Source organism: Gossypium hirsutum, chromosome A11 (genome assembly GCF_007990345.1).
Source record: "Gossypium hirsutum isolate 1008001.06 chromosome A11, Gossypium_hirsutum_v2.1, whole genome shotgun sequence".
In the NCBI taxonomy this organism is placed as follows: Eukaryota; Viridiplantae; Streptophyta; class Magnoliopsida; order Malvales; family Malvaceae; genus Gossypium; species Gossypium hirsutum.
The window spans coordinates 116,204,792-116,219,066 of record NC_053434.1 but is presented as its reverse complement, the minus strand read 5'-3'; the positions used below and the strand labels follow the sequence as shown (position 1 = coordinate 116,219,066).

The following is a 14,275-nucleotide window of genomic DNA, read 5'->3' as shown; positions in this document are numbered from 1 at the left end:
AAACAATAAATATAGTATAAAATACAGTCAAAAACAGTAAATTTAGCATAAAAAATACAACCAAAAACATTAATTCTAAATGATACTTCAAATTTAACTAAATATATATGATATAATAAATAAATAAAGTATAATTTTAAATATTCTTACAATAATGTTAAACGTAATAAAGTGAAAAACATTCTTACAATGAGAAAACTAATGTCTAAAATGGCGGCTTTTGCGATTGCTGAAACATCTGCATCATCTGCTGAAGCTGTAGCTGGAGGTCATCGTACTTTTTGCTCTGCTCTGCTATCATCGCTCGTGCCTCTGCCTCTCTCGCTGCTACCGCTGCCTCCCTCTCTGCTACCTCCGCTCTAAGTTATTGTTGGAGTTCTTCATATTTTCGTTGAACCTCGGCAATTTGCTCAACCGTGTTCGCTTGCATCTGAGCTATTTGATCTCTTAACCTCTGAACTTCAGCTTGAGCTCGACTTCTAGAAGGCATGTATTACTGGGAGCCGGATCCAAAATATTGGGTCGGGGTAACACTAGATCCTTGAAATTGAACCCGACCGTACCTTTCAGGACCCAAAACTTCAGTGATAATTCTGTTATCAATGTTCTCAAGATTAACAGAACTATTAGACGAAGCAATCGCTTCATATTCCGCCTTCTTCTCCTTTAGTTTTTCCTAAAAAATCAATTAAAAAGTTAGAAACGAAATATATAATAAAAAGGAATGCAACATAACTTAACATTATTTAAAACTACTAATGATGAATTGAATTAAACAATTATAATTAAAGATTATAAATATTTAGAATAAATAAAATATTATTAAGTAAATATACCATAATTTCTCCAGCTTCGAAAGTCATAGGAGATCCATCTTTCTTCCTATGCGTAATCTCAAAAAGCTGAATGCGTCCAACTTTTTGTCCAATTTTGACTTCCTACAATATAATAGTAAAAATATTATTTAATAATAGAAAGTTATTAATATTTGAAAGAATTAATAAATTTATAATACCTCGGCCTCAGCTACAGAAGCAAAACTTCTCGACCTTGCCGTGTGCGTGAATTTTTGTTTTTGCCTACTGCTTGTTCCAACTCGCTCACGGTCCTACATAATAAAATTATTATTACGTATATAGTAAACACTATATATAAGAGTTTGGAAATACGTAATACATTTTCTTTCTTTGAATTCCAAAACCTAACCGCATCTTCCCATTGATACCTCAGCATTCCCGGCGGGACATTTCTCAATTTTTCCTCGAGGCTTATGTCTTTCTTAAAATATTGTTTCTTTAAAGTGCTTTTCTTGTCTCTCCATGTTTTTACCCAAAGCCTTCTTGATATAATCATTGGAGACTTCTAAAGCAAATCTCTCCTAACAAAACACAAGTTTAGAATGTAAATATAAATGAAACTTGAACCAAAGTATTATAAATTACATTCACATTTTGTTACCTTAATATTAGCGAGAGCCTGATTTTTGTTGCTATCAAGCATGTGATGCCATGATTCGTAGTTGATGGGCAACATATTTGCATTTCGTGCTAAAATGCCCAAATAGCCTGCTAAAAGTCGAGCTTCAGATCCAACAGGCTGACCATGAGTATTTCTACTTACTTTAACACGCTCGACAGAATCTAAGTCGTATAAATCTCTAAGCAGCGTACGTCCTCGAACTCTGCACGTCTCACCACTTTCAGCTGAAAAATGATATACTATTATTATATTAAAATTGACAAATAATTCAATAATAAAAGTCAACACATGTAAAATGAACATAACATTACTTTGAAATTCTTCAGGCTCATCAAGTGTCCCCGGCACATTCGAAGATCCAAAAACTGTCTGCTGTTCACTATTTCCTTCTTCCGAATTTGGAGTATTCTGGACAATACTTAAATCTCGTAATCTTCTTCTACGCATTTTTACGCATTTTTCCTGCAATACACATCAAAAAGTTAAAGTTTTAGTAACAAATTACAACAATAGTAATACATATAAAATAGTTAAATTATATAACATGACAAAGATTAAAATTATAATATTATATATAATTAAAAATCGTAAAATCTTACTAAATCATTATTCGTAAATACCTTTATCCACATCATGTCGAACCCATTGATGTTGTGTACTAGTACTAGGGATATTTTCATCTAAGTTTTGTTTTGGAAAAGGTAATGTTTCTGATCTTTCGATGATGTCATCTCTACTTCCATTACCTATGTCAAACAAGTCTCTAGGGGTGTTCCAGAGTACAACATACCAACCCTTATCAGTTGGATCTTTCAAATAAAAAACTTGTTTCACTTGAGAGGAAAATACATATGGCTCGTCCATCAATTATTGTCCAGTGTGAATCAAGCGAGAGAAATTCAACATTGTAAAACACAATTGATCTTCTTTAATTCCTCGAGCAGTATTAACATCAGACCAATCACACTGAAATAAGACAACTTTCCATCTGCCATAGTAATCCAACTCAATAATGTCGATAAGAAGTCCGTAATACTCCACATTACCCTCAACCGGATTACTGTCCTAGCACTAGCATAACTTGTAATTGAAGAATTAACAACACAATTTTGAGTTCTCCTCATTCTCTTACGGTACTTTGAAATCTGTATCCATTGATGAAGAAGGCACTATATCTTTTTATTACTCTGTTCGGACCTTGGGAAAACCATTTAACTTCTTCATTGACGTCCTTTCCACTCCAAACCTACTGAATCGAAAGTAAATTGAATAATTAACTAAATTTCACATTTATATGTAACTTATTAACTTTAGTTACATACCGTTTGACTTAACTATTCATGAAAAGATTCCGTGAATAACTTATTAATCTCTCGATGTTGCAATCTTCGAGAGCGTGCACGAGATCTCAAAATTTGTTTGTACTCACTATGTTAAAAACAAGTGTAATTGGTTAGAAGATAAACAAATCAAAACGACGAATATGTGAGGAAATTTTAGAACTTGCTTGCGTAACGGTTCAACTAAATCGTGGTGAAAAAGTACATATCGATGTGCTTGTATCCACGATATATCATCTAATTCTGCAATTTTAACTTTGCCGATTGGTTCTCCATAACTTTTGGAATAAATAAGTTTCGGCCAAATTATGATCATTGAGCCCAGCATTTCTATTTGGTCTATTCAATCGTGTTTCAACATCTTCTAAATATTTAAAACAGAATATCATGCACTCCTCTACCAAGTAGCCTTCAGCAATTGATCCTTCTGGATAACGCTTATTACGACAATAAGATTTCAATTTGCTTAGGAACCTAAACACGATATACAATATTTATCAAATGATGTAACTAAATGTATATAGACGCGAATAAATAAATACTTGACAAATAAATTAGCACCTTTCTATAGGATACATCCATCAATAAAAAATCGGTCCACCAAGTATTGCTTCGTGAGGGAGATGGATTACCAAGTGCACCATAATAGTGAAGAAGGAAGGTGGAAAGATCTTCTCCAAATTGCATAGTGTCAAAGCAGCTCGATCCTATACTTTCTTAAGTTCTTCAACATCCAAAACTTTGCCACAAATAGCTTTCATTATATTGGATAGTTCAATTATACAGGACGTAACATTTTTTGACATGCAGCACCGTAAAGCAACTGGGAGTAAATCTTGCATCAAGATATGGTAATCATGTGATTTTAATGAATATAATCTTCGATCATTAAGACTCACACATCGAGATATATTTGACGCATACGCATCTGGGACCTTTATATCCTTCAACACCATACAAAACACCTCTTTCTCTTCCTTTGACATTGAAAAAATAGAAGGCGGCAACCGATATTTCCCATTCGAAAGTACTTGAGGATGAAGATCACACCGAATTCTCATGTCAACTAAATCAAGTCGACTCTGAAGATTGTCTTTTGATTTTCCATCGACATTCAAAATTGTCCCAATTTTGTTCTCGCAGACATTCTTCTCAATATGCATAACATCAAGATTGTGGCGTAAAATATTATGCTCCCAATAAGGCAACTAAAAAAATACTTTTTTTTCACAAGTTTGCCTCATTAGGATCATCCTATTCGTCAGATTCATCATCGGATTCATCCCTCGATCTTCTCTTTGATTGCGTGTTAGGTGGTTGATTCATCTTCCCATAACTGAAGTTGATATCTTTTAACATAAACAAGATTTCAGATCTAACAGTCTGCTGAGGTGCTCCTTTGTACTCTTCAGTACCGTCAAATAGAGTCCTCTGAAATCTAAATTTATGATTTCCATCTAACCACCGACGATGGCCCATGTAAGAGAACTTCCCATTGTACAACCACTTCGAACAAGTTTGCGCAGCACAACAAGGACAAGCATAACGTCCTTTAGTACTCCAACCCGATAAATTAGCATAAGCCGGGAAATCATTAATTGTCCACAATAAAGCTGCACGTAAATAAAAGTTCTCTTTTCTTAATACATCATATGTCTCAACACCAGACCATAATTGTTTTAACTCTTCAATAAGTGGCTGCAAATAGATGTCAATATCATTTCCGGGACCTTTCTCTCCAGGAATAATCATTGATAAAATGAATGAAGTTTGCTTCATGCAAATCCATGGAGGCAAATTGCAAGGAACAAGCACCACTGGCCAAGTACTGTACGAAGTACTCATGATTTTAAATGGATTAAAGCCGTCAGCTGCTAGCCCAAGCCTCATATTCCGAGGATCGCTTGCAAAGCTTGAAAATCTCATGTCAAATGATTTCCAAGCTAAAGAATCCGCAGGATGTCTTAATAATCTATCATCGGTCCGTTGATCATTATGCCACCTCATAGATTCGGTCATCTTTGACGACATGAAAAGCCTTTGAAGTCTTGGTATTAGGGGAAAGTATCGCAAAACCTTGACTGGCTTCTTTCTTAACTGTGCCCCACCTTCATCCGCATTCACATCTTCTATATTCTCATTCATCCAGCGAGACTTGTCGCAAACATTACAACACTGTTGGTTCTTCTGATCACCCCAGTACAACATGCAGTTATTTGGGCAACTATGAATTTTATCGTACCCAAGGCCCAAATCTTTTATTAGTCTCTTCATATCTTGACAAGATTGGGGGATTTTTGCAAAAGGAAACATCTCTCAGAAACTCTAGCAGCATTGTAAAAGAATTTCCAATCCAACCTCCCAAACATTTTAAGTGAAATAAATGAATGCAGGACAATTTCGAATATTTTGATCCCTCGTAAAGTTCTTCGTTCATTTCATTAAGTAAATTGTAGAACTTTCTCGCTTCTTCATTTGGCTCCTCATAAGGTGCAGTTGTTCTCGTTTCGCCAAAAACATTTCCACCAATATTACAATCATCAGATGCAATAAAGTCAGGTGGAAACGATTTATCACAATGACTGTGCATATTAAATGCATCCCGCAACATACCTTCCATGTCATCTTGTCTAACATACTGATGGTAATCAGTATCAGGATAAGTCGGATTAATCGTTGAAGAAGTTCCACTAGATGTACACTTTTCATGGAAAATCTATTTTTTATACCCCCGAATAAAGCCATCAACAATTAGATGTTCGTAGACAACTTCACGAGTATGCCAATTGATGTTGCCACACTTCTTACACAGGCAAAGAATCATATTCTTTTGGCTTGCATTTTGAAATGCAAAATTCAGAAAAGTTTGTACTCCATTTCGATAGGCGTTGCTTACCCTTGACAATTTCATCCAACTCCTATCCATTTCGTAGTTCTTGAATTCTAAAGTTGACAATAAATTACACAGGTAAGTTATTTATTATGTAAGTCTTGATATGATATATTTTTATGTTTTATGTAAGTTATGTAGATTTTGTAAGTTATGAAATTTGAACTTTAAACTATATGCTTTTAAGGAAATTATTAGATTACACTACATGTATTAGTTAAGTTTCGTAAGTTGTTATGTACATTATGTGAGTTATGTAAATTATGTAATTTATGTGAGTTATGTAAGTTATTTTTTAAGATTCATCATACGTGGCGTTATTACACCTAGGGAGGATCCATTATATCTTACAGCTCGATATAAGGCAACCCGTCAGGTTTCCAGCCTATATACTTTGAATCTTTAAAATATTTAAAAAAAGGGTGGAGAGAAGGTCAGCTATTGTTGTAATTTTAATGGACAAGCAAGCTACATGGTAATAAATATTCAATAGTAAATGAGCTCGATAGAACTTTTGTCAAGTCTTTTTGAATTTTTTAAGATTCATCATACGCGGCGTTGTTACACCTAGGGAGGATCCATTATATCTTACAGCTCGATATAAGGCAACCCGTCAGGTTTCCAGCCTATATACTTTGAATCTTTAAAATATTTAAAAAAAGGTTGGAAAGAAGGTCAACTATTGTTGTAATTTTAATGGACAAGCAAGCTACATGGTAATAAATATTCAATAGTAAATGAGCTCGATAGAACTTCTTTCAAGTCTTTTTGAATTTTTTAAGATTCATCATACGTGGCGTTGTTACACCTAGGGAGGATCCATTATATCTTACAGCTCGATATAAGGCAACCTGTCAGGTTTCCTGCCTATATACTTTGAATCTTTAAAATATTTAAAAAAAGGTTTGAGAGAAGGTCAGCTATTGTTGTAATTTTAAATGACAAGCAAGCTACATGGTAATAAAATTAATTCATACTTATTCATACTTAAGAACATACGCATTGGAACCAGTAGCAATGAGAAGAACATACGCATTGGAACTAGTAGCGAAGAGATCCAAAGGATAAGCAGAATAAGCAAATTAAAAAAATTAAAGACAGCATAACAAGTCTCTAAGGATAAACAGCATAAGCAAATTAAAAAAATAATGAAAGGACAGACTTGAAATAAGTTAAAAACATGATTCATTAATGATCCATTAAAAAATAAGTTAAAAACAGATTTAACAAATTAAATATACATACTTATTTGAAATTGTAATTACCTTGTAATTAGCTCATGGAATACATACCAAATATAATCTCCTAGAAATAAAGATTTACCAAATTAAATATACATACCTCTTAGAAATTATAAATTGGATGGAAGAGTCAATTCTAGCAAATTAAATTACACCTGCAAACAATAAACAGCAATGAAATAAAAAAATAATCTAAGGATAAACAAGAATTAAATAAGAATTAACAACATGATCCATTAACGAATTTTCCAAAGCAAAAAGCTATAAATTATTTAATTTAAGGATAAAAACCAAATTTATATTATTGTTTATGTATTATGAAATACATAAATAAATTAATGAATCCTTTGGATAATTTCTTTGTTTCTGCTTGTTTGGTTACTATAATATTACTGAGTTGCTGCCAATTTCAAACTCATAAATTTAATTTGCACTAATTATTTAATGTGGATCATAAAGTATGTACAAAATGTACAAAATTCAACATTATAGCATTATTAGGGGATCCCTAAATCAAAATGTACAGAATTTAGCAGCAGGGAGATCTGTTTCTGTATCTGGAGTAATATTGTAAATTTAACAAATGCGTTTTTAAAACTTCTGGCATTTAACTTAGTGTAAGTAATCCCCCCTCTGATAATACCCTCTGCATCTGACTCAAATATGCCTTTCAATAACATTATAGCATCAACCTAAATTATTAAATTGGTTGAGCTACGGTAACACCCTCAGCTTCTTAACAACACTTTTGCCAGTTCACTCTAGTTCAAAATTTATTAAAAAAAAGGTAAATATTTAAAGGATCCTCACTACAGGAATGGCATCCTCCAGTCTAATTATCATCGAGATTCAAATTTAATAAGAGCTACTAAATCACTAACATAGATCAACAATATCAGCCAGCTACAACGAAGACACAGAAGGGTCCAAGAGAATGGTGTTGGACTCTCAAGGATACGGTGCTAGTGTCGAGTACAGTGAACCAAGCACTGAATACGGTTCTAACCCTTTCGGCTCTATCAATGAAAGTTGCTCGAATCAACCAGGAAACGAAACCCTTTCTAGCTCGAGCAATGAGAGATCAGACCAGCCAGGAAATGGAAACGGTAAGGATGAAGAAGAACAGCTAAAGGTGTAGCTCAAATTTCAATCTCTTTTATAATGCCTCTTTTTTTTTGTAAAGTTCCCATTGGCATGCTTTTGAATGAGACAACACAAATTTTCATTTAATTTGATTTTGTATTTATTAGGGAGAAACAAGAAAACAATGGATACGCTTTGGTTGATTCTTTTATTTGTTTCAAAATTTGGATCTATCTTTGATTTGACACATATCATATTATCACTATGTATATGTATGGATGCATGCATGTGTATCTATACACAAATATATAGGTTAAAGTATTGGAAATGTCCATATATTATAGGGACTGAATCAAATTAGTCCCTCTATTATTAAATAGATCAATTTAATTCCTATACTATTGAAAAGAATCAAGTCCAAAATGTAACAAAACTAACATTTATTATATAAAAATTGTCTTGAAAATTTATTTTTTCCAATTGCAGTTCCATTCCAAATAAATTCATTTATAGAACTATAAAAACTTTATAAATATTAACTCTATTTTAGGTTAGCCTTATTTGATTCTTTTTAATTGTAGAGGGACTAATTTGATCAGTTCCTAATAATAAAGGGGTCTCTCAGGTACATTCACCCAAACATATATGAATAATGAAACTTGCTACTAATTCTGCATATATGATTTCAAGGTTAAACTTGTGTGGTGCTTGCTGCTATCAAAACTTTCAAAAGGTATAACAGTACAGATAGAAAATTAGTGAAAAGAGAAACTAACTTTGAAAAAAGTCTTATCCTTCAACTATAGATTGGCTAACCGACCTGACATTGATCGCCTTCGCCTCCTTCGTTTTTGTCGAATCCGCCATATGCTGAAGAATAGTACAAAGCCTGAAGAACAACAGAGATATTAATCAAATACAAGGCCAAAAATGCAAAGAAGATTTACATCAACATCTATATGTGTGTCTATAAAAGATGTTCACCAACCTGTAATTGCGATAACTGCAGGTACAAGCCACTGACTAGCAACTAGTTCAGGCACATCGAGCTGCGAAAACAAGAGGTAAGTTTTATCGGTCTTCGGGTTCAATATATAAAAAGAATGAATCTGTTTAGACAGAGTTTTATGCTTCTTACCTCACCCAAGTATTGAAACAAGCATTGGTAGAAGAGGCAAGCATTGGAGGAAGTGCATGTATGCTACTGCAGTATCTAAGAAGAAAGGAAAAAGTTATGGTCATCGCAATTACCACAATGGAGGGCCCAAAGCCTTACCTAAGTCAATGTGGATTGAAGCTAAGCAAATTGGATGGCAGAAAACTAGAGAAGCAGCAGAGGGATGCCAACGAAGATGTAGAAGAGAGATGCCGATGGAGATGTAGCAGAGGGCTACCGACAACGATGCAGAGGACTATCGAAGGTGATGCAGCAGACGTAAACCCAGAATTCTTGACCAACTGTCAACATTAACAAATATAAATGAGTTCCAGATCAAATATATATTATCATTTTAAAGAATATTATTAACATACTATACTTGTAAACTCAGAAATTTAAAAAATATATATCTAAATATCAAATGTTATTATAAGTGTAACAGCAAAAATCTTGGTAAATAAATGAAACTATAAATATATTTACAAATACAACTTTAGAGAAAATTTGTTCTTTTTTAGGAAATAAAAAAGTTCGAGTATTTTTTTTTAAATTATAAATATATTTACGAATACAAATACAATTACACTTATAAATAATACACATCTAAGTATTAATAACTAAAATTGATTATTAATTCATAATCAAAATACATTCCAACCAAAATAAAAAAAATTAAATTAACATCAAACATTACATAGAATTAAGCAATCAAGCACTAGAAGACTTTGCTCATCAATCAAGAGATAATTAATTATTATATAACACAACACTCTTTGAAAATAGTTTGTTATGGTTGTTCATTCTTTCAAGCAAAGAGGAAAGCTAGCTTATATTAACAATAAACCATATAGTAATCTTTTATTCATTTTCGAATGGGAAATGGTTGAAGCTATTATTTATTTCTTTTATCCAAATAAACACTAATGGTTTAAACTCTTCTATTTTAGCGTTAGTAAAAAAAGTAAAAATACCACAAGCATTAATGATTAAACCCGTACATATTCTATAAATGCGTCACAAAAATTATGGACTCAATAAATAATACAAACTCAAAATGCTTTCACTATTAACAGACAATAATATCATGGCTCGTGAATTTGTTGGAGGCTGTGGTCGACCATTATATCCCCCAGATGTGCCCTTAGATCTTTTAAGTTAAATGGTTACATAAAACTGTACATATATATTTTGATTTTTTTATGTTTATTTTGCTTATCCTATATATAATACTTGAATGCTTATGTTTTTTTCCCGATATTGGAATACTAATGTTTACAGTAAAGAAAAATATATTTGTATGTGAATACCATATATATTATCAGAGAAATTGAAAATAACCTATATACATGAAAATTTGGGGGAAAAAATTCAAAATGATAATGCAAAAACATATTATTAGCATCATATAACAATACCAAGATAAAATTATCATAACTACCGATATACTATTGATTATCCTAAAGCAATGGTTTTTGTGCATTCATTTATCAAGGATTAAAGAATGAGAATGGCAGACTCTATACATATTCTTCTGAAACTGCTTGATTTTAGTAGGCTAACTGCTTTCTTTGATAATGAAAACGTTAAGAACTTATCCCCCCCAAAAAAAAATACTAAATAAAAATTGCAGAGCAATGAAAATCAAGGGGAAAAAATGTGTTTAAAGGAAAGAAAAAGGAATGATGAACCAAACTATATTACTTGCCCTTGAATGCTTGATTTCTTGAAACAAGGCGCCTTGCAGTGAGCATATCATCGATTTTAACATAGCATTGTTAACAGCCCCAAACAGCCCCAAAACCCTGAAAAGAGAGAGAAGCACAACAATCTAAGATTACCAATGTCAGCATGCTAAAGTTTAGGGTTCAAAAGAACAAGTAAATGAGAGTACCTTGATTTGATGGGCTCGCCAAAGGTAGCCTTCAATCGGGTTTGATTTCAAAATGAAATCCCTTAATCTTTCTGTTTGCTGCAAAAATAAAACAGAAGTGAAATCGAAGTCGAAATGAAATAAAAAATAAACGGCTTGCTTGCTGCAATGAAATCAAAATGAAAGAAGGAGCTTTGGGTTTGATTAGAAAATTATAATACTTGTTGATCGAAAAGAGAGAGGGAGACGGCAAATGGGTTTGATTTGGGGAAATTTTGGGGTTTAGGGGAAACTATGTTTTGGGGGAAAATGAGGGTTTCGGGTTTGCAATGGGGTGAAATGGCTTAGGCTGAGAAAGGTTGAGAAAGAAAAGGGAATTGGGAAAGAAAAGGGAATCGGGGGAGAGAAATAGAAGTACAGGCTGAGAATGGCTGAGAAAGAAAGTGGAATCGGGAAAGGGAAAGAGGGGGAGAAATAAAACGGCGTCGTTTCAATCAAAACTAAAATTTAGCCGCATACTATATCAAAACGGCACCATTTTATTTAAAATAAATTACTTTTTTTGCGGCGTTTTTATCATAAATGCCGCTAATGTTTGACTTTTTTATAATTTTTATATTGAATTATTATATCTTTTATATTAATTTTAAATAATTTTTTTAAAAATTTAAGTAATATTTAAAATAATTAGATAAAATTTGAATTTTTTATATATTTTTATATATCAAATTGTTTAGATTAAATATTTTTAAATATAAAAGCATTAATTGATTACATAAAATTTCATCATTTAACAAATCTCAAGTTAAATCCTAAATATATATAAAGTTTATCTATTATCTCTTAAATAAATTAAACTATAATCATAATTTTAATATCTTAAATTTAATATTATTTCTTTTACGAATATATAAGAAATTATTTAATATATAAATTAAAAAATACTAATTAACTAATCTAAACCTAAACCTCTAGCTTTTATCCCCTAAATTAAACCCTAAATCATACAACATAACCCTTAAACCCATAACCCATAATCCATAACCCCTAAACCTTAAACCACAACCCTTAAACTATAAACTATAAACCATAATCCATAAACCCATAATCCATAAACCTTAAAATAGTAACTCTTAAATTTTAAACCCTAAATCATATACCCTAAGCCACAAATCTTAAACTATAATGATAATTAATTCAATATTTTAAAATTAATTAAGACTGTCTCTTTTACTATTAAATAAGAATTTATTTAATATATAAATTAAAAAACAATAAGTCATATACCCAAAAAACTTTAAAATTATTTTAAATAATAGTATTTTAATTTTTTTTCATTTTTAACAAATATTTTTCTATAATAAAAATTCGAAACACAATTAACTTTATGATTATAACCAAAATAACAATTAATTTTTATATAGACTTTTAAATTAAATTTTATATAAACTTTTAATAAATATAGGAGTTAAATAATATCTTCTCGCATAGGAGTGTTAAATCTTAAAAAAGAAAAAGTAATTCTCTTAACATACTTTAACAAATCGAATACTAAATCACTTAATCTGTAAAAGCTAAAATATGAGATAAGTATTTGTACTTTTCGTAAAATTAAAATTTAGTCATTATATTTCTATTCTTAAGAGTTTAATTCCTCTATGTTTCAAATTTCTGAATTTAAGTTTAATTGTTAAAATTACTTTATTATTATTATTAAATTCGTTAGGGATTTGGATGTCGAATTTGGGAATGGGTGATAATACTTTAGGGATTTAGGATGAGGAAGAATGGAGAAATAGAATTGGGGAAAAATGGAGAAAATGTTAAGTGTATCAGGTGTGGGTAAAAAATAAGACAGCTAAACGACAAAGTTTTGAACAAAATAATTTAACATTAGCGGCGTTTATAACCTAGCGCCGCTAAAAATGCACCTATTGCGGCGTTTAGGGTTTTGGGGGTTATAGTTTAGTGTTTAGGGTTTGTTAGGATTTAGGGGTTTACTGTTTTAGGGGTTATAAAGTAGTGCTTATGATTTTTTTGGGGTTTAAGATTTTAACAGTTATATGACTTTTAGCTTTGTTTTACCAAAAGCGCCGCTAATGCTCCGTCTTTTAGCGGCGTTTCTCCAAAAGCGCTGTTATTTCTCTGTTTTTAGCGGCATTTTTGGTAAAACGCCGCTATTGCTCTGTGTTTTACAATTTTTGCGGCATTTTCTGATAAAACGCCGCTAAAGCCCTATTTTCCTGTAGTGACTTCATTTTTTTTTCTTTCTATTTTTTCTCTACTTAATGTGGGAATTAACAAGCTTTAAAATTCCACGAGTTTAGGAAGACATAAAGTTGAGAAACAGGTCAACTTAGCTAATGAAGTCTATGGAGTAAGTCTCACTCCCATCCCATGGTTTGTTTCTTTGTTAACCTTTGGTAAATTTACCATAGTGACTCCTTATTTTGATAATATTTTGTTAATATTTTGGTCACTAACTACTTTGGTATCTAATTTTTTTTAATTCCTAAAGTATTTCTGTATAGCATTATAGTAGCATCTATTGCTAGCAACCCCAAATGTATAGAGTAAGCTAAAACAAAAATATTGTCCACAAAGGGCTAGGGTTAGTAAAGAAATTGAGAAAATTGAAAATAATTTTGAACGGTAGTGTTTAGTTCAATTTTTTTTAATTCCGGTTTGTTTTCAATTCAGGTTCGATTTGGTTATTATTTGAATGTATTCGATTTTATTTTCGGTTGACAACTTGAAAAAAGCACAACTATTCAAACAAAGCTAATTCTTATTTTTATTTAATTTATATTTAGTGTTTTTCATTTTTATAATATATTAAATTTGTGAAAATAGCTTAAAATGATAATGTAACACCCCAAACCCGGCCCAGACGTTATGGCCGGATCCGACATGCCACATCGAAGCGTTCAAAACATTTTATATTGTTGATCTAGAAAAACCTACTTAGTGTTTTAAAAGATAATTTCATTATAGGTTAAAGTGAATGGAAGCTGTGCACCAGGTAAGAAACCGGAAAAGAGGAGGTGAGTCTATCGGACTACTTAAGTACCAAGCTCCCTTCGGATCCAATCCTAGACAAGCACACCGCCATTGCCACACCTTAACGTCATGTATATTTCTAGGAAACCGATTTGATTAAGTCATTTTTAGGAAAAGTGATTAATTTTGGAAAATACTTTCATTGCGGAAGCT

At 31.8% G+C, this 14,275-nt stretch overlaps 1 protein-coding gene across 6 annotated transcripts; it reads right to left on the bottom strand.

The window, feature by feature from the left end:
* Positions 1-1,015: 1,015 nt before the first annotated feature.
* On the bottom strand, positions 1,016-11,553 carry LOC107961847 (uncharacterized). 6 transcript variants are annotated; one of them, XR_005904529.1, is made up of 11 exons: positions 11,284-11,553; positions 11,084-11,161; positions 10,894-10,994; positions 9,310-9,491; positions 9,172-9,246; positions 9,022-9,082; positions 8,810-8,922; positions 7,051-7,105; positions 1,459-1,941; positions 1,226-1,378; positions 1,016-1,108 (listed from the first exon to the last, which is right to left on the bottom strand). XR_005904529.1 is itself a non-coding variant. In XM_041080013.1 (9 exons), the coding sequence occupies exon 9, from the start codon at positions 5,130-5,132 to the stop codon at positions 4,074-4,076; it is 1,059 nt and encodes a 352-aa protein (XP_040935947.1). In that variant the 5' UTR covers positions 5,133-5,762; positions 7,051-7,105; positions 8,854-8,922; positions 9,022-9,082; positions 9,172-9,246; positions 9,310-9,491; positions 10,898-10,994; positions 11,084-11,161; positions 11,284-11,535; the 3' UTR covers positions 3,074-4,073. The 6 variants fall into 6 exon arrangements, 2 of the variants coding, with proteins under 2 accessions (XP_040935947.1, XP_040935946.1); XR_005904528.1 differs by having other exon boundaries at positions 8,854-8,922; positions 11,084-11,535; XM_041080013.1 differs by lacking the exons at positions 1,016-1,108; positions 1,226-1,378; positions 1,459-1,941 and adding an exon at positions 3,074-5,762 and having other exon boundaries at positions 8,854-8,922; positions 10,898-10,994; positions 11,284-11,535.
* Positions 11,554-14,275: the final 2,722 nt, after the last annotated feature.